The sequence below is a fragment of the Sinohyriopsis cumingii genome, chromosome 12 (assembly GCF_028554795.1).
Source record: "Sinohyriopsis cumingii isolate HCF-2022 chromosome 12, ASM2855479v2, whole genome shotgun sequence".
NCBI lineage: Eukaryota > Metazoa > Mollusca > Bivalvia > Unionida > Unionidae > Sinohyriopsis > Sinohyriopsis cumingii.
Window position 1 is genome coordinate 109,054,239 of NC_142972.1, and position 21,350 is coordinate 109,075,588.

General features: G+C 32.7%; 2 protein-coding genes across 2 annotated transcripts in view; one reads left to right on the forward strand and one right to left on the reverse strand.

Annotated features, from left to right (window-relative positions):
- LOC149787234 (kinesin-like protein KIF13A) overlaps positions 1-21,350 on the forward strand; it is a 398,962-nt gene that overhangs the window by 128,967 nt on the left and 248,645 nt on the right. The window lies entirely within an intron of this gene.
- Positions 876-14,049, reverse strand: LOC149787235 (uncharacterized). Its single transcript, XM_089978079.1, has 2 exons — positions 12,221-14,049; positions 876-2,681 (listed from the first exon to the last, which is right to left on the reverse strand). Exons 1-2 carry the CDS (start codon positions 14,038-14,040, stop codon positions 1,013-1,015), a joined length of 3,489 nt encoding a protein of 1,162 aa, XP_089834205.1. The 5' UTR covers positions 14,041-14,049; the 3' UTR covers positions 876-1,012.

Below are 21,350 nucleotides of genomic sequence, written 5' to 3' on the forward strand. Positions count from 1 at the left end.
ATAAAGAAGGAAAGACATAATTCTTTTTATCATTACATTCTTTAAAAATAAAAGAATAAGGTGATCAAGATAAGGGTCATAATCTTGCTTCTAGAACATACTATGGTCAAAAGGCCATGTCAGCATGTTTACAGATACATTCCACAAATATGGACAAAAGTTAGATATACATTTGTTTACAAATGACAGCTAAAACTACAACCTAAAATCATGGATAAAAGTTGAGCAGACAATATAGATATACATAACAGTATGCAAACAATATCGCTCTTACATATTATTATTCTGGGCTAAAACAGTATGATAAATATGTCATTCACATTTAAGACACTGTAGACAGCTGATGGGTTTTGAAATCAATTTTTATGTGTAACTGATTTTAATGAAGTGACTGAACATCGCATAGGAAGCAGTTTCTATTTAAATGATGTTTGCATCGTGGGTCTCAAGACACTGATACAAGAAATATTGGACAATTTTTTAAAATACTTATTTACTAAATGAGTAAATTTTTGAATGTTTGCAAACATTTTTGTTGACCAATGGGTCAAAAATGGGGTTGGGTTTTTTTTGGGAAACCTGCTATCTTTTTTCAAGTTTGTCAAAGTTGGGATTAAGCTTGCATTTCAGCATGTGCTAAAATTATAAACATATGACATACATAAATTCCAGTTATCTTCAACACAAACTTGCCGTGCTCTTCTCAGGTGTCATTATACCATTAGGCATTGTTAGACATAACTTTTAGATTATCAGGATTTCATCTCATCCTTTTCAGTTCCAGTCATAATACGTAGCACACTTGTGAAATCTTGAAAGTCCTTAAGTCTTAAAAGCAAACTTTAGCACCATAATCTGGCATGTCTTCGAGCATAGCCATCAGGAAATGTGATTTTGTTTCAGAGAAGCCAGTTTTAATTTTGGGTTTGAATTATAGTTACGATGTGTTTATTATGATTCCACATTGTTAGCATCAACTTTGTGTTTGCATTATAGTTACCATGTGTGGGTATCACTCCACATCGTTAACATCCACTCTTGCAAATCTTCCAATTTTCTTCCATGGCTGGAGTTTGACCAGTGCAGTAGTCACAATTATAAGGGAGATGACTCCTACACTTATTCCAACAATCAAGCCAATATTTGTAGAACTTGAATCATGTGCCTCAGTAGAGGAGCTGTTTGTCTCAGATTTTGCTGGTGTAGGTGAAATGGTAAAATTAGAAGCAAGAATAGTTGTTGGCCTGGGTGTTGTCTGATTTTGTGGAGTAGACATTTTACCATGGGTGTTTTCCTGGCCCATTCCTGATATTATCTGGCCCATCCCTATTGTCATTTGGCTTTGTCCTAATGTTGCCTGAATTTTTTCTTTTGGTGTCTGTGTCATACCAGCACTAGATATCATTATTTTCTGTGTTAAAATGGATTGCAGTGTAGTTGTTGGAACACAGTCTGAGGATAAATTTGTTGCTATGGAAATCATTGTTTTCCCATTATATAGGACTGGTTCAGCACAGACTGGATCAGAATGGTTTGATTGGTTAATTTTGATAAATTCAACCAACCAGAGTAAAGAGCAATCACAAGTCCAGGTATTATTATCCAATAGAATGGTATTTATTTTCAACAAATTTCTTTCCATTTCCTTTTGGAGAGATTTGAGATGGTTATATCTTAGGTCCAATTCAGAAATTGTGCAGTCACTAAAAGCTGTATGCTGTATGAATTCTATCAAATTAAAACTTATATTTAGCTTTTGTGCATGTATTTTATCCAGTGAACCTCGAGAAATGTTATGGATCTGATTTTCTGCAAGATTAACTTCAATGTGAACATTTTGAAGGTGCTGTAGAAATCCTGTTGGAATTTCTGTGAACTTATTTGATGACAAAGATATCAGACGTACACTTGGCTCAATGATTGTAGTTGGGTCAAGAATTTGCAGCAAGTTTCCATTCAACTCAATTCGAAGAAGCTTTGTCAAGCCTTTGAATAACTCAGATTGAATATTTGTTAAAGTATTATTTGACAGATTGATTGCCTGAAGTGATGGTATTGCTTGAAATGTATCACTGTCAATTGTCGAAATTCTGTTTGACTCGAGATCAAGTTGAGATAATCTTATCAAGTTCCTGAAGGTGGAATTATTAATCCTGGTCAGTTTGTTGAATCCCAGATACAAATGTGTCAAGCTGCGTAAATCTGAAAATAACCCTGCACTTGAGTCCAGCGATGAAAGTGCATTCTTGCTGAGGTTTAAAGTCTTTAATGATATTAGATCATGAAAAATATTCACCGGCAGGTTTGAAATTAAGTTATCACTTAAATCGAGAACTATCAGATTTGTACAATTGTTGAAGCTTCCACTTGCAAGCAGTCGAATTTTGTATCTCCGTATAGACAGGATCCGAAGTTGTGTTTTGGCTGCAAGAATGAAAGACTGGAATCTCCCAAAAGGTAAAGTAGATGCTTGAACCGCATCAGATGTCCAGAGTTCCATAAGAGAATTTGGAAGTGTTTGAATTTGAACATCTTGACAAACAGCTTTTGTTACTTGGCCATTTGTGTCAAAGTCACAATCTTTACATTTATCTGGGCATGGGTCTCCATAAAATATTGGCAGAGTCACGAGGATGAAAAATACAGAATAATTTATTTTGCAAGAATTCATCATGGTGCATTCAATTTATGGCGTCCTTCTTGGCTGAAAACTGTGGCTGATAAATACATGTGGTAACACAACTGTTCCTCAGTATCAAATGCCAATTAAATGTAAAATTTTTGAGAATTTTTCTCAGATGTCTTGTTGAAATTTACAAAGATGGTGGCAATGAACAGATTACTGTCACTTTATATCCCAACGAAATGCTGTGAATGTGGTAACTGTTCGTTCTGAAATCTTTTCGGTCCGCACTAGTCACCTCTATAACATAAGGATAGATTATGTAATGCATTTTTTCTTGGCATTATCTCAAGGAGAGATACATAAAAATTCCAGTGGTATTATTTGATATGGTTTCCTTTTACATTGCTTCATTCAAATAGTCACATGCGATTGATACACAAGAAAAAAATGCCCTTTCTTGAAGGAATCCTGCATCATTATACTGATTCAGGCTTAATGGTATGTAGTGATCATGATATATCTTTAACCGTTTTTAATATAGATTGAGGTTTTCCTCTTATATCCATGGTTAATGAAAATGTCTCCCAGTTAGGGAGCTTTACATGGATTTAGTAAATCTTTATAAAGTAAATTATTACCTATGATCACACTGTCATAAATTCTGATGCAGGTGTTGCTAACATAAACATGGATAAAATCTACTTAACAGTTGGAACAAGAACTGGATTGGGAAAGAATATTTTTATTCACATTGTTTTCTTTAGGAATATTTATTTCAGTTCACAGCAATATAAACACGTCATTGAAATGAGTTAGTATGTCCTGATCAGTTTTCAGTTATAGACAAGGTTTAAGATGTGGAAAACGCATGTAATAAAATTGCACATTTCCAGACTTTCTGTATACATGAGATAAGAAGAAAAGTACCCATAACTTTAAATTTCACACTAAAAGCAGCATATATATATATATATATATATATATATATATATATATATATATATATATATATATATATATATATATATATATTTCAGATCACTTGGTGAAGTACTATTAATTATGACAGTAAATTTTGGGACAATGGATTGTGAGTAAGATGGTTGTGAAAATGCTGGCAGATTATAGTATTAGTATAATTGAAGCGAAAGATTGTTGAATAATATTTATCCGGTGTTCGTATATAAGGATAGCAGGGAATTCTGTACATGATGGTGTTAGGGCATCAGTGTTTTTGGACATTAATAAGGAATTTGGTCATGCTGGCATTAAGACATCAGTGTTTTTTGGACAATAATAAGGAATTCTATACATCTTGGTTGTAGGAATTTTTTTCATGATGGTATTAAAGGCCTTATTATTATCGGACTTGATAAATTCTGTATATGATGGTACTTAGGCATCAGTGTTTTTGGACATTAATAAGAAATTTGGTCATGATGGCATTAAGGATCAGTGTTTTTGGACATTAATAAGGAATTAAGTCATGATGGCATTAAGGCATCAGTCTTTTTGGACATTAATAAAGAATTAGGTCATGATGGCATTAAGGCATCAGTGTTTTTGGACATTAATAAGGAATTAGGTCATGATTGCATTAAGGCATCAGTGTTTTTGGACATTAATAAGGAATTAGGTCATGATGGCATTAAGGCATCAGTGTTTTTTGGACATTAATAAGGAATTCTGTACATCTTTTTTTAGGGCATCAGTGTTTGTGGACATAAATAAGGAATATTGGTCATGATTGTAGTAGGTCATCATTGTTGTTGGACCTAAATAAGGAATTTTGTACATGATGGAACTAGGGCATCAGTGTTATTGGACATTAATAAGGACTTGTGTACATGATGGTATTAGGGCATCATTGTTATTGGACAGAAAAAAGGAATTGTGTACATGATGGAACTTGGGCATCAGTGTTATTGGACATTAGTGAGGAATTTTGTACATGATGGTATTGCAGCATCAGTGTTGTTGGACCTAAATAAGGGATTTTGTACATGATTGTATTTGGGCATTAGTGTTTGTGGACATTGAGCCACAGTCCTTACATTTATCAGGAATTTGGTCTCTGTAAAAGATGGGTGAGGATTAAATATAAAATTGTTTTGAAAGAAATCATGGTGCATTTCAGTTCTCATCTTTCTAGACTGAATACAGTGATTGGTAATTACATGTGGTAAGACAACCGTTTTTCATTATCAGATGCCAAGTATATATATGGTGAAATTTTATCAGATGACATGTGTTTCTTTTACTAAGATGTTTGCACTGTACAGGTTACTGTCATTTTATAACTGTTTGCATTGGAGATTTGAAGTCTTTTATATCCATTCTATCAGCATGTTAAAGTCAGTGAAACATTTCATTCGTCATTGTTTCTAGGGTGTTAAATAATAATTACATTGATATGACTTGCTGTATTTCATATATGACTTGCTGTATTTCGTATATGACTTGCTGTATTTCATATGTGACTTGCTGTATTTCATATATGACTTGCTGTTATGACTTGCTGTATTTCATATATGACTTGCTGTATTTCATATATGACTTGCTGTATTTCATATATGACTTGCTGTATTTCATATATATGACTTGTTGTATTTCATGTATAACTTGCTGTTATGACTTGCTGTATTTCATATATGACTTGCTGTATTTCATGACTTGATGTATTTCTTATATGACTTGCTGTATTTCATATATGACTTGCTGTATTTCATATGACTTTTGTATTGCATATATGACTTGCTGTATTTCATATGACTTGTTGTATTTCATATATGACTTGCTGTATTTCATATATGACTTGCTGTATTTCAGAGGTTTTTCTTTCTTTTTCATTGCATCATTTAAATTGTAACATGTCCATGTGTCATATAATTGATACATAGAAAAAAACAGGTTCTTATGTGAAGAAAGCCTGCAAGGAAATAATATTTAATTTCTGCAATTAAAATCTTGTAGTCAGCATATATTTTTTTTTAAAAAAATGGTATACTACAGGTCATGCTGGTAAAGTTACATAAATGTCATGCTGTTTCCATACATTTTTAACTTTGTTAACATGGATACTGCAGGTCTTGCTAATAAAGTTAGTCTTTTAATTTAGTAGGATGGTAAATTATGGAGAGTAAATCTCAAGAAAAATAGATTTTAAAATTTTGACACATTATGGCAATGGTGTGATTTAAATGAAAGATTGTAGAATATAATTTCTCCAGTGTTTACATTTAAAGATTAAATTTATCAGAATACCAGATAATTTTGTATGTGAGGTATTAAGGTATCATGGTTATATTATCGGACATTAAGTTTGACTTTAGTACACACCATGTATGACATGTTGAACTAAAAAGTACAGTAGCATTAATTTTGCTGGACCTTGCCAGTGTCAGGTTGTCACATTGTTGAGCAATTTATTCTCTAGAAAGCAAAGAAAGATCAAGATACTGAGGGTAAAGTAGAGAAGTTTCCAGATATGGGAGCTAAAGGTTTTTAAAATTGTTAATGAGAAGATTACAATGCAGAAGTGATTGTGGAATGTTATTGATGGCCATGTTAATTGATTGCTGTTAAAAGGTCTGACATGTGACACTGCTGATCCAAGTGATCGTAGAATGATTTTGAAGTCCATGTTAATTTATTACATGTAATAGTACTACTGGTCCAAGTAATCGTGGAATGATTTTGAAGTCCATGTTAATTTATTACATGTAATAGTACCTACTGATCCAAGTGATCGTATAATGATTTTGAAGTCCATGTTAATTTATTACATGTAATAGTACCTACTGGTCCAAGTGATCGTGGAATGATTTTGAAGTCCATGTTAATTTATTACATGTAATAGTACCTGCTGATCCAAGTGATCGTAGAATGATTTTGAAGTCCCAGGTAATGTATTTAATGTAACAGTACCTACTGATCCAAGTGATCGTAGAATGATTTTGAAGTCCATGTTAATGTATTACACGTAATAGTACTTACTGAACCATGTGATCGTAGAAAGATTTTTAAGTCCAAGTTAATGTATTACATGTAATAGTACCTACTGATCCATGAGATTGTAGAATGATTTTGAAGTCCATGTTAATGTATTACATGTAACAGTACCTACTGATCCAAGTGATCATAGAATGATTTTGAAGTCCATGTTAATTTATTACTGTTAAAAGATCAAACATGAAAATACTGATCCAAGTGATCATAGAATGATTTTGAAGTCCATGTGAATTTATTACTGTTAAAAGATCAAACATGAAAATACTGATCCAAGTGATCGTAGAATGATTTTGAAGTCCATGTTAATTTATTATTGTTAAAAGATCAAACATGAAAATACTGATCCAAGTGATCATAGAATGATTTTGAAGTCCATGTTAATGTATTACATGTAACAGTACCTACTGATCCAAGTGATCATAGAATGATTTTGAAGTCCATGTTAATTTATTACTGTTAAAAGACCAAACATGAAAATGCTGATCCAAGTGATCATAGAATGATTTTGAAGTCCATGTGAATTTATTACTGTTAAAAGATCAAACATGAAAATACTGATCCAAGTGATCATAGAATGATTTTGAAGTCCATGTTAATTTATTATTGTTAAAAGATCAAACATGAAAATACTGATCCAAGTGATCGTAGAATGATTTTGAAGTCCATGTTAATTTATTACTGTTAAAAGGTCTAACATGTAAAGACTGTCCTTTGCATGCACGAATGCATTCATGATAGAATGTTATAATCACAAAGGCAAAAAGGGTGAATTTGTTTTTCATTTTGTCAAACAGTGAGCCGTTTCTGCAGAAGCATTAGTTTGTACAATTCTATATGATTCCTTATGTATCATATATTTTGACTTTGTACATCAGTACTAGAAAATTATCGCAAATGACCTAAAAATGGCTAGTTTGTACAGGAATTTTTACTTCTGCTGTTATCTGCAATGATTGATACTTTGACCTGATGTTAAATTTTGACTGTAACAAATTGACTTTGCACAGGCATACCCGTTCTTATAACTGGCATTGCATAACTTGTAAACCTTGCCTACGTCTTTGATGCTTTTTGGTTTTGTCTAATTTATCAGTAGATTAAAGAAAATTATCTCTTACCTCTGTCTGCGTTAGTTCGAGTCTCGGATTCGGCTAATGTGGATATGTGAGAAAGCTTGCCAGGAGATTCTCATGGGTCGGTGGTTCTTTCCAGGATTTTCCCAGGTTCTTCCACCACCATTAATCGTGTGCTGAAAAATGGTGTTAAACCCTACAACAACAACAACACCAAATAAAGTTATCAAATATTCTCCAAAGACGTGATAAATGATTCAATTAAATATAATTTTAGGACAGTTGGTGATGAGCTCATTCTCTGATTTAACCATTTTGTCTTATTTGACCTTTTCGTATCGGGGACAAATCATTAAAAATTAGATGCATTTGCAGGTAGTAATAGCAAAGTGAGAGATTTTTCAAGTTATGGTCAGGAAAATAGATTCAGACCCTGCGTTGTGCTTAGTAATAAAATCCATACCCATGCAATTAGCAGTCGTGGAGCTAGGAATGAACTTCGGTAGAGAATGTTTATTTCAGAGATGCAGCTAATATAAATTAATTGCTTTGTGGTATTTTAGCTGTATCACTAAGCCACTGGATATATTGGTTTTGGAAGAAGGAAACGGAGTGGGCATTTCTAATCTCAACTGGAATACTATTCCAGAGCAAAGTTACAGAGTATTGGAAACTTTTATAAAAATAATTCCTTATTTGGCCTGGGAATTTTATACAGTTTGGTAGACATGGATTGCAGGTGGGAAGTATTGCCAGGTAGCCTATACTGGAAAAGTGATTGTAAATATTCAGGAGCACTATTATTGGATGTCCTGTATATTAATTTGGCTTTTCAGTTTGAAATCTCAAGACAACTTTATAATAAGGAAATCAAATGTACAAATTTTGGGTGATCCTGTCCGATGAGACGAGTCAATTCATTAAGATAAAGTTGGTACTATACAAGTTCTTATCATTTTTAATGTCATTAAAACGCTGTGAATGTAGTAACTGTTTCTTTTGTAGGCCTCATGTTAAAGCTCTGTACTGGGTTTAAGTCACGTTTTCGACCATTGCATTGCATTTTGTTAATATTTTTTCTCTTCATTGTCATTAGGGGAGATAAGTCAGAATTCCAGTGGCATTACTAACTGTGTTTTGGATATGTTTCTTTTGTATTACACGAGTCGGATGAACTCATTTTAACACTTGTCATGCCGTTAATAGGGTTTTTAAAAAAATGGCTCTTGCATGAAAGAAGCCTTCACTCAAATAAATACTGATTAATTTCAGTAATGACAGTCTGAAAGGAAAGTTGCTGTGACATTGTATTGTTAGCCATTTTTTATTGTGGTTACAGGTCTTCCTAAAATATCCATGTTAATCTACACTTCTCCAAGTGAAGGAATTTCCCATGTCATTCAGGATTTAGTAAATCTTCAGAAAGTATTTTCTTACATAAGATTTCACTGCTATAAATTTTGATACAGACTTTGAGTGATGTAAACTTGGATAAAATGTGATTTATAACTGAAGCAACAGCTTGAATTGAAAGATTATTTTTATTGACATTTTCTGATTAAAATATTTCAATTCACAGACATACAAATAGTCATCTAAATGAGTTAACGTGAACTGATTAGTTTCAGCTATAGACATACGGATAGTTTAAGATTCAGAAAACAGACATTGTATAATTGCACATTTCCAGCCTATCTGTACACATAATTTAGAAAACAATTACCCAGAGATTAAAATTTCACATCAAAGCATCAAATAAATCTCTCTCTCTCTCTCTCTCTCTCTCTCTCTCTATATATATATATATATATATATATATATATATATATATATATATATATACACATATATCTATATATATATTTCAATTCACCTGGTAAGATCAGATACTCTTAATTTATTTGGACAGTAAAATTGTATCCACTGTAGATACAAAGCTTAATTGATCAGAAGAGCAGCAAAAATATATACAAATATTGCAATTAAAAAAAGCATGATTTTCTTGGACCCTAGCAATGTCAAGTTGACACATTGTTCAGCAGTGGATTATAAAGAAAGGAGAGCAGTTTGAAGATGTGAGAATTAAAGATCTTTGAATGTAATACTGGGGTAGTTTTTGAACTGACAATTCTACACAAATGTACAAATATCTGGTCTTAAAAAGAAGTAATTACAGTATTATGATTTTCAAATCTATATTAATTATCATGAAGAAGTAATTCTATCATTGTTTTCAAGTACATATTAACTGTCATGAAGAAGTGATTACAGTATTATGATTTTCAAGTCTATATTAATCAATTATCAATAAGAAGTAATTACAGTATTATGATTTTCAAGTCTATATTATTTCATTTTCATTAAGAAGTAATTACAGTGTTATGATTTTCAAGTCTTTATGAATTTATTGTCATTAAGGTGTAATTACAGTATTATGATTTTCAAGTCTATATTAATTCATTTTCATTAAGAAGTAATTACAGTGTTATGATTTTCAAGTCTTTATGAATTTATTGTCATTAAGAAGTAATTACAGTGTTATGATTTTCAAGTCTATGAATTTATTGTCATTAAGAAGTAATTAGTGTTATGATTTTCAAGTCTATATTAATTTATTTTCATTAAGAAGTAATTACAGTGTTATGATTTTCAAGTCTATATGAATTTATTGTCATTAAGAAGTAATTACAGTGTTATGATTTTCAAGTCTATATGAATTTATTGTCATTAAGACGTAATTACAGTATTATGATTTTCAAGTCTGTATGAATTTATTGTCATTAAGAAGTAATTAGTGTTATGATTTTCAAGTCTCTATTAATTTTTTGTCATTAAGAAGTAATTACAGTATTTTGATCTTCAAGTCCATATTAATTTGTTGCCATGAAGAAGTAATTCTATCATTGTTTTCAAGTCCATATTAACTGTACTGAAGAAGTGATTACAGTATTATGATTTTCAAGTTGAAATTAATTTATTGTCATGACAAAGTAATTACAGTCTTAACATTTTCAAGTCCATATTTCATTGTCATGAAGAATAATTTCAGTATTGATTTTCAGGTCGATATTAATTTATGGCTATTAAGAAGTAATTGTAGTATTATCATTTTCAAGTACTTGTTAATTGCTATTATGAGTGCAACATCACAAAAAGCTATGGACAACAAAGTAGTTCCATTTTTCATATTATACAAAAATACACCTACAGATAGATTACAGATAAAGGTACACAGTGTGTATTTTCCTTGATACCATATTGAAAAATAACTCAGTTTAGCAAAAGTAGTTTTTAGATGACATTGTACATGTATACACAAATTGACATTGTACATATGCACAAATTAACATTGTACATGTATGCACACATTGATGCTGTACATGTATACACAGAATTGATATTTACATATATGCAAGTTTTCTACATTATTGTTCACATAAAAATAACAATCACATGACTTTAAAAATGCTGGCCAATTTACATATATACTTACATACAAGTTGGATCCAACTGCTGACTGCAGTGACCCAGAAATGCCATTGAATGATATGCCAGCAGGTCTGGGTCTGTGCAGTTTCTTAGGAGTAATCAATAGAACAAACAACATAGACATTGATACGTTGGTAAAGATCAGGGCTTTTGTTGTTTGCAGTTTGACCCAACTTGAATGCATGTATAACGGTTTATAATTCTTTTTCTTCTCTGAAATTTCTCTGTAGATCAAAAGAAGCTCCTGTTATTACACAAAAATTCGCATGTTTTATGTTACGGTAGGAAACCTTGAAAATGAACTGCATGAAAATCATGCAGTTGATTCACCATGAGCGTAATGAGACTGGTAATAGTAATTAATATTAACAAATCTCAGTCGGATCATGCAGATGCTTGACTTAAAGATAACTGCCACAATCAAGCACTTACTAAGTAATTTTTGGGAATTAACCTGTGAGATGCTGTTATTGATCATCAAGTTATTGGCAGTGTTTTTTGTCATACAGTTACAAACATGCAATTTTCAGTATTCAGTGGTAACGTCTCTCTTGTAACATGTAGTTATAATACATGTGACATAGGGTCTGATACATGTGACATAGGGTCATTGCTACTGCTGTGCTGATTTGAAGATAAGGGACTGTCAGTTTGAGTTTTACTCATTGATAGGTGTTTATCTTATTAATTGCAAGATACTAAAAGGGGTCTGTTCATGATAATGGTCTCTTAGAAAAAGTGCCTCCTACCACCCCGAATCTTCCTTTCATGAAAATGCCAGAGGTGTCATGCCTTACCCCACCTTTTTTAAATTAGAGAAAGCACTGACTAGCTTTTCTTTAAAGTGTTATGTATTAACACTGTTCTTTCATTTCTGAAATTTTTATTTCTGAAATTTTTATTTTTATGATATCTGGATATTTTTTACAAGCATACATTTCCTACTTCATCACATCATCTTCATATGTACCCCAAAATATTGAAACCTTGAAAGCATTAGAATTTAACAAATCAATCTGACATTTCATTTATCAGTTCTTCTTGTGGAACATAATCATAGGGAATGACTTTTTGCCAGAGAGAACTCATGTTAAATTGTGGCTTTGCATTACAGTCACCATGTGTTGAATATGATTCCACATATTGAACACCCACTTTTGCTGATTTTCCAAGTTTCTTCCATGGCTTGAGTTTAACAAGTGCGGCAATTAGAACTAAAAGGGAGACAACTCCCACACATATTCCTACAGTTACACCAACAGTTGTAGAACTTGAATCATCTTCTGCTGTGGAAGAACTGTGTATACTAGATTTTGCTTGTGTTGTTATAGTAGTCATGTTACTATGGGTATTTTCATGGCCCTTTTCTGTTGTTATGTGGCCCATTCCTGTTGTTATCTGACTCTTTCCTGTTGTTATTTTGCTTGATCCTATTGTTGTTGTTTGACTCGTACCAGCACTGGTTGGGACTGTTATTTTCTCTGTTGATGTGGATTGCTGAGTACCTGTAACAGTAATGATGCCACCATGAGTACTTTCAACAACATTTGCTGTTGTTATCAGGTCCTTTTCTGTTGTTGCTGTTGTCTGACTTGTATCAGTGCTAGCTATGAATGTTGTTCTCTGTGTTGAAGTTGATTGCTGGGTAGTTGTTGGAGCACAGTCTGAGGATAAATTTGTTGCTATGGAAATCATAGTTTTCCCATTATATTGTACTGGTTCAGCACAGACTGGATCAGAATGGTTTGATTGGTTAATTTTGATAAATTCAACCAACCAGACTAAAGAGCAATCACAAACCCAGGTATTATTGTCCAATAGAATGGTATTTATTTTCAATAAATTTCCTTCCATTTCCTTTTGGAGAGATTTGAGATTGTTATATCTTAGGTCTAATTCAGAAATTGTGCAGTCACTAAAAGCTGTATGCTGTATGAATTCTATCAAATTGAAACTTATATTTAGCTTTTGTACATGTAATTTATCCAGTGAACCTCGAGAAATGTTATGGATTAGATTTTCTGCAAGATTAACTTCAGTGTGAACATTTTGAAGGTGCTGTAGAAATCCTGTTGGAATTTCCGTGAACTTATTTGATGACAAAGATATTAGACGTACACTTGGCTCAATGATTGTAGTTGGGTCAAGAATTTGCAGCAAGTTTCCATTCAACTCAATTCGAAGAAGCTTTGTCAAGCCTTTGAATAATTCAGATTGAATATTTGTTAAAGTATTATTTGACAGATTGATTGTCTGAAGAGAAGGTATTGCTTGAAATGTGTCACTGTCAATTGTCGAAATTCTGTTTGACTCGAGATCAAGTTGAGATAATCCTGTCAAGTTCCTGAAGGTGGAATTATTAATCCTGGTCAGTTTGTTGAATCCCAGATACAGATGTGTCAAGCTGTGTAAATCTGAAAATAATCCTGCGCTTGAGTCCAGCGATGTAAGTGCATTCCTGCTGAGGTTTAAAGTCTTTAATGATATTAGACCATGAAAAATATTCACCGGCAGGTTTGAAATTAAGTTATCACTTAAATCGAGAACTATCAGATTTGTACAATTGTTGAAGCTTCCACTTACAAGCTGTCGAATTTTGTATCTCCGTATAGATAGTATCCGAAGTTGTGTTTTGGCTCCAAGAATAAAGGACTGGAATCTCCCAAAAGGTAAAGTAGAGGTTTGAACCGCATCAGTTGTCCAGAGTTCCGTAAGAGAATTTGGAAGTGTTTGGATTTGAACATCTTCACAAACAGCTTTTGTTACTTGGCCATTTGTGTCAGAGTCACAATCTTTACATTTATTTGGGCATGGGTCTCCATAAAATATTGGCAGAGTCATAAGAATGAAAAATACAGAATACACGTAATTTATTTTGCAAGAATTCATCATGGTGCATTCAATTCTGATGTCCTTTTTTTAATAAAGTGGTTGATAATTACAAATGTAACACAACTGTTTCCCAGTATCAAATGCCAAAAATATGTAACAAAGTTTTGAGATTTTATCAGATGTAAGTTTATTAGGATGCTGGCGCTGTTGTACTTTAGATTCTGATTAAAGGCTCTGAATTCAGTAACTGGTCTTTCTGGCAAATATAAGTCTTTACTTTGTATTGGATCAAAGTTATCTGTTTAATATCGTGGATTCAGTAGTGGTCTATTTTTTTCTCTGTTGTCAATTTGTTTTTCTCTCTATTTGAGGGATAAGCTAGAATTTCAGTATTATATGCTGTATGTTGGATTTTTTCATTTGTATTACTTCATACAAATGGTCATGCTTCAACTCTTGTCATGTTATAGATAGAAAAAATGAAGGCTGTCGAATCAAATAAACCTGAACCTTATACTTAAAGCTGATTAATGTCAGTAGAAGCTGTAATGGTAAGAGTCACCATAGATCCATCATCTATACATGTCTTCCTCATATATCCATGGATAATCCACCTATCATCCTTGAAGTAAATCTACGCGCCATTCTGGAATTAGTAAATCTTGGAAAGTATATTCTTAAAGAAGATCTCACCATTTTTCATTTCGATGGTTGTATCATTGGTTGTGCCATTGGTTGTATCATTGGTTGTACCATTGGTTGTATCAAGATAAGATCCAGTTATAAGATGGTATCTTTCAGAGTATAATGCACAGGTCACTCGGAAGATTTCACAAAAAAACTGATGATAATTGTTTTGGATAGTTTTGTTTTTTCATTGATTTTAAAACTTACGTCATTGAATAGCTCTTATTTAGGTTGTCCCAAATAAAAATCTCTTTTTCCTTGTTTGGTCTGAATGAAGGATTTTTGAGTCTTGTTGCACAGTATTTTTTAAATCCTCGCAAACTGTTGAATATCAACTACAAAGTCAGTTTGATATTGTCACATATACGCAGATATTTGTTTCTTCACCAGAAATAATAACTATCATGAATCGGTCTTTAAACTCACTTCACTAAAATCCTTATGCAAAGCTTTTTAAACAATAACGGTTTTAAGTTTTGCGTTTGATGTTTTTCGTATGGATTCATATGCCTTTGTAACTTTTAAGTGCAGATTTAATTTATCTGCTGTAAACAGTCACATTCATGTCAGATTGATATTTTAACTTTTATGAACGACGTAATTCCGTGTCCACGTTTCCCCTATCAACAGGGGCATGGTATTATTTACTGTAATCTCAGAAGGGAAACTGGTCTTGAGTAATTTGAATCAGGTATGAAAAGATAGGCATTATTTGTATGTATCTGTGTTCACCTGTTTACAGACACCATATATATTTACTTATAAGTCAAGTCCAACTGCAAAAAAGATAGACCCTAATCTTTCATCATGTAATGTGCTGGCTGATCAAGATCTATGTTGTCTGCTCCACTGATTACTCTTAACAGTCTGTATAGACCCAGCTCTGCTGCAGCCTTATGTGAGAGCAGGTCTGGGTCTGTGCAGTATGCAATTGGTCTCGACTTATAAGCGAGTATAGGTGGTAAACTGTTATCAGTTAGATTCTGGTGTTTTTGATTTTAAAGCTTCATAAAAGACCTACAATCAAAAGTCACTTTTAAAATCCTTTGATAAATATGGATGCTTTCTTTTGTAAAGTCATATCAACAGCCTTGGTAGAAGTTATAAATGATTTATCTAAATGCATGAACTGAATGGCACAAGACCAGGTAACTGTGGTACGACAGAATAATTTAAACAGTAGAATAACGTCAGTCATTCATCACTGGATTGGAATTATGCAATTCCGTGATAGTGAAATGTATATTGAAATTAGAAACAAGGTAGACTGAGACACTGATTTGAGGTGTGGTTTGTTGAAATTATATTTTCAACACTAATACAGTACTGTTATTTTAATGCTGTCAGTGAGAGCCATGGACTGTACTACATCATTGAAAGTACGTTAGAAGGAAGTACATTGAACCTATCCGTTTACTGCTAAATAATATAAGTCAGTCATTGATTCACCTTATAATAAAGGTCCCTATAGTGAGGAAGTGTTTTGTATGCAAAATTGACTTGTAACTCAAATTTTTCATTTCACAATTTAGAGGACAAATTTCTGAGAACAAATGTAAGATATTGTTTACCCTAGGAGCATTGAATTTCAATCGGTTTATAAAATACAAAATCGTGTGCACATTTTTTTAAAGGCCCCATTGCAAATGTCGTAGCAGCATATGTTATACTGTATATAGTCGATTATAAATCCAACTGTTATCAACATAGATTTCATTGCTTTCCAGTAATGCTCCAGTATATAAGTGTCCATGTTATTTTATGATTACTCCTAATAAACTCCTAACAAACTGCACAGACCCAGCTATGCCAGCACATTGTGTAACGACAGATTTGGGTGTATTCATTGTGCAGCTGAAGGCCAGTGATAAGTGAGTATACATGGTAGCAGTAACCCATATTCATCTTTTATGCCATCCATATACACATCTGGTCGAGTTTTGTTTTTGGTCCATTTCTCAGGGATTGTGCTTTTGGATGTATTACATCAAAAACCTTCAAGACATGGCTGACAGTCAATTCTAATATATTAGTTTATTTCTGTTTAATTTAATTTGCTTGCATTTCATATATATATATATATATATATATATATATATATATATATATATATATATATATATATATATATATATGTATATATGTATATGTACATCTTTCCCAATAACTCGCTCAAAACAGGATCCAAAAGATGGACTGCACTGTAAGCAAGGGTTATTGAGGGACCTTGATATCAGTATGAATGATGCCTTCCTTGCTGGACTTAAAGAAAACTGCTGGGGGGAGTGAACTGGTCTGTTTAATGGCTGAATACTCGTTTTAAAATCACGTTGGGAAAAATTGTTAATAAACCTGTTTTCTAATGAAGTTATTCAAATTTTAAAAAAATTTGATGTTTATTTTCATGAAGGCCAACCGCTGAGAGACTGGTTTCAACAGCCTTTATGCGTACATGAAAACAGTCTGCATTACATCACTGCTTTATGCTGTTGTAGATTAGTCTGGTGCCCTGATCCTTTTTCTCCTTGCTTTGCTCTCTACTCTTGTTGAATGCAAATCAAGGAGCAAACTAAGTAGGAAAACAGACAAGTTATTAATTCAAATTCACAATCAAACAAGATTAATTTTATTTAGTTAAATAGAACATTTAGAGCATGAAACAGCCATCATCGTCAAAAGTCATTTTTTAAAAATTGTTATATAATAAATATTGATGCTATGATTTCATTGCAAGTACTTGTGAAACTTCTTCTTGTCCATGAAGAAACCTCGAACTGAGGAACTGCAAATTAACTACAATCTCTGAAAGTAGCTTTAATATAACATTTCTGTGAAATAGAATTTTACGTCAAGTATTCATTTCGCTTGGTTGTCTAGCTATCATTGATCACATTCGTGAATGAATATGCTAACTGAATGTAGTTAAAGTATATTATGCTCTCAAAAAATTGTGTTTGATTGATTGTTTGAAATGAGTTGACCTGACACTAGACCGAAAAATATCATTTTAAGGCTTCCTCACTTAAAACATGTGACTTTTATGGCTTTCTGCAGAGCATTATAAAAAGGAGTTCTACATTATCAGGAAAAGATTTTTGACTAACTCAGTTTGGAAATAATGAAACTTCATTTCAGTTCAGTTTGCTAAAGAACATGTGAGTCAACGGATGTAGTTATAAAAACAATAGCCATCACATAAAATGGTTCTGCTTGAACTCTTTCTATGCTGTCATGAAGAGATGTGTCCGTTGATTTCCTGGTGGAGATTTTGTGTGTCCAGTCCGATTTGCCATGATTGGTTGCAGTTCAAGCACCCCGGTACTTTTGTAGGATCTTTTCATTGTTCTCTCGTCAGTGTCAGACTCAACATCTGGAACTGTAGACACCACAGAAATTTGTCTACTGTACACAGATGCATAGAGCTTGGACATGTCAGGTTCTGTGGAATGTTGAGGATTTTTGACTCTTTTGTGAAGAAGATAAAAAAGAAGGTTGAGAATAATAAGGGTAAGGAGGATGGAGCCAATGACGATGGCGATTTTTGCTTCATGTTCGTTAATTGTGTAGTTGAGTTGGTGATACGTCAAGTTGATGTTACTGGTCATTTCTTGTAGATCCTTTACCTCCTCAGATAGTTCACTTACTACTGGGGCTCGTCTTGGTCTATTAATTGGAAGTCATGATAAAGAAATTTTGATGTAATGGAATTCATGAAATGAAAAAACAAATTTAATTAAATTAAAAAAATATTGAAGTGTCATAATGACAAAAGTTAATTAAATTGTGAAAGATTTAAAAATTATGGTTTTAATAATGCTTAAAATCACAAAATCATTACAACCGGCTTTGTATTCAGAATGTACATGTGATGGAAATATATAAATTTTACTAAAGGAAATGTTTACTACAATGAATATTGTTACCTGCTACATCCATTTGCATTCATTAAAACTTAGAAGCATAATGCATAAATATATAGAATACATAAATAAAGCACAAAACTGTAGCATAATCAGTCGTTACTAAAACTGTCAAAAAAATATGGAAACATCTACCGGTATCTGTCAGTCCATAAATTATATTATGAATCCTGTATTAGATCACGGTCAAATTCCTTTTAAAATTTGTATAGCACTATTAATTTGTACTTTTCCTGATGCAATATGTTCTTCAGATTAACAAAATCTATCTCCTTTAACATTTATCAGTCATATAACATGCATGAGTCACATTGACAAAAGCCTGTTTCACTTAATACATTTTTTAAATAAATATAGACTGGTCTGCTACCTAATTTTATATCCAGCTATAATAAATCTGTGACGCATGGTTTCAAATTCAAGAAACCTGTCAGTTTTCTTGGAAATGTGTCATGTACAGTTACTATAAATAGAAAATAATGAAACTTCGACATACATGGCCAAATAGTCACATACGTTGAAAATGTAAGGTCAGTAGATTGAGGTCTATGAAGGATAAATGCTCAGCGGCCAATTGACAAGTAGCATGAACCTCAAAGTTTACTCATTATTCTCTGTCTCTCTCATTCCTGACATTGCCAGATATAATATTTGATCTGAACTTGGAAAGTTTATTTTTTTATATACATGAATTAAATGGGTACTGTGTGGTTAATTTTATTACCCTGGTAATTATGAAGGGGTGAGTACTTGAGTACCTGGGAACCCGTTGATAGCTTTAGTTGATCATGTGACCCCAGTCCAGAGGTCATTCCTCTGATAAAGGCCTTATGAAAAGGTTGAAAGGTAATGAGTCATAGACTATTATACTAGAGAAAGGTATCTGTTCTTAGTTTCAGTTACAGAAAATATGTTATTACTAAGCAACTATTTGATTTAGAGAGGGAAGATGGGTCCCCTGCTTGAAAATACTTGAGTGTTCTGAGCCATAGACAAAGAGAACTAATTCAGTCCATTGTATTAGTTTAAGAAAGAAAACATTATCTTGGGCTAAAAGAAAAAAGATACCTGCAAAGAAAATCCCAGTTGCCCCATCCCATCCAAAACTGAAATGGATGGTCCCTAATTGGAAAAATGATACCAGATAGAGAGAACTGGATCTAATTTATTTTCCAGAAAGAACTTTTTGCATGGCACAGATTATTTCATTTCAGAGGTCAGAGGTCACTCTAAAAAAACCCACCAAATTAAGCAAACACTGTGCATGAACCTATTTGATTTCAACTTACTATAGACATAAACAATTGTAGAACGTACGTAAGATCTGCTTTATTTACACATGTAACTGTCAAAATTCCCTCTGAATGGAGACCATTTACTTTTAGTGACCTCTGACCTTTGGAGCTCTTTAATGTGTAAAAAATCAGTATTGTGTCATGTGACAGTTCATCAATTGTCAAAAGTTAATAACAGTTTCTAATAGTAGAATAGAGTACATTTAAAAAAGGACAGAAATAATGATGATATATTTTTGAGTAAATTATTTTCTTTTTCTTTAAGAAAATATTGGATTAGAAAGTCCTAAAGCAAATTAAAAAAAACCCAAACAATCCCCACCGCATCCCATAAAAAAAAAAAAAACCAACCCCCAAGGAATGTTGATAATCACAGAGTGAATATGGATTTGTTGCCAATAAGGTGTAGGAGTTTCTTTTGTAATTTTATAGATACATATAGTAATACAAGTGGTTTGCTCACCCCCACCCCCACTCCTCTCTTTCTCTCAAGCTGGAATAGAGTTTGATAATATTAATGTCAGTGACTTTCTTCTTTCTCTCTTCCTCACTCTCTTTGTAACTTCTGTGATATTAAATTTAGAAAATATAATTGATGGTCAACATAGGAGTCTTTTTCATTAAAATTAAAGATAAATTTGACAGCCATCATGGCAGTCAAGATCAGTAAAATTGAAAATAGATTTGATGGCCAACATGGCAGTCATTATTGGCCAAATTAAAATTAGATTTGATGGCCAACAGGGCAGTCATTATCAGTAAAATTGAAAATAGATTTGATGATCAACAGGGCAGTCATTATCAGTAAAATTGAAAATAGATTTGATGGCCAACATGGCAGTCATTATCAGTAAAACTGAAAATAGATTTGATGGCCAACATGGCAGTCATTATCAGTAAAACTGAAAATAGATTTGATGGCCAACATGGCAGTCATTATCAGTAAAATTGAAAATAGATTTGATGGCCAACATGGCAGTCATTATCAGTAAAATTGAAAATAGATTTGATGGCCAACATGGCAGTCAGTGTCATTAAAATTAAAAATAGATTTAATAGCCAACATGGCAGTCATTATCAAGGAAATTAAGATTTGATGGCCAACATGGCAGTCATTATCAGTAAAATTGAAAATAGGTTTGATGGCCAGCATAGCAGTCAGTGTCATTCATTAAAATTGAAAATAGATTTGATGGCCAACATGGCAGTCATTATCAGTAAAATTGAAAATAGATTTGATGGCCAACATGGCAGTCATTATCAGTTGTTGTTGTTGTTGTTGTGGGGTTTAACGCCATTTTTCAGCACACGATAGGCCATATATGGTGGCCAGTATTAATGGTGGAGGAAGAATCCGGGAAAACCCCGGAAAGAATCACCGACCCACGAGAAGCTACTGGCATGCTTTCTCACATAT

Excerpts from the sequence above, each read along its gene's own strand:
- LOC149787235 (XM_089978079.1), bottom strand. The coding sequence starts at position 14,040 with ATGACTCTGCCAATATTTTATGGAGACCCATGCCCAAATAAATGTAAA. Across the intron at positions 2,682-12,220 it reads GAAGAACTGATAAATGAAAT|ATGCACCATGATGAATTCTT; the intron begins GTCAGATTGATT and ends GCCATAAATTGA.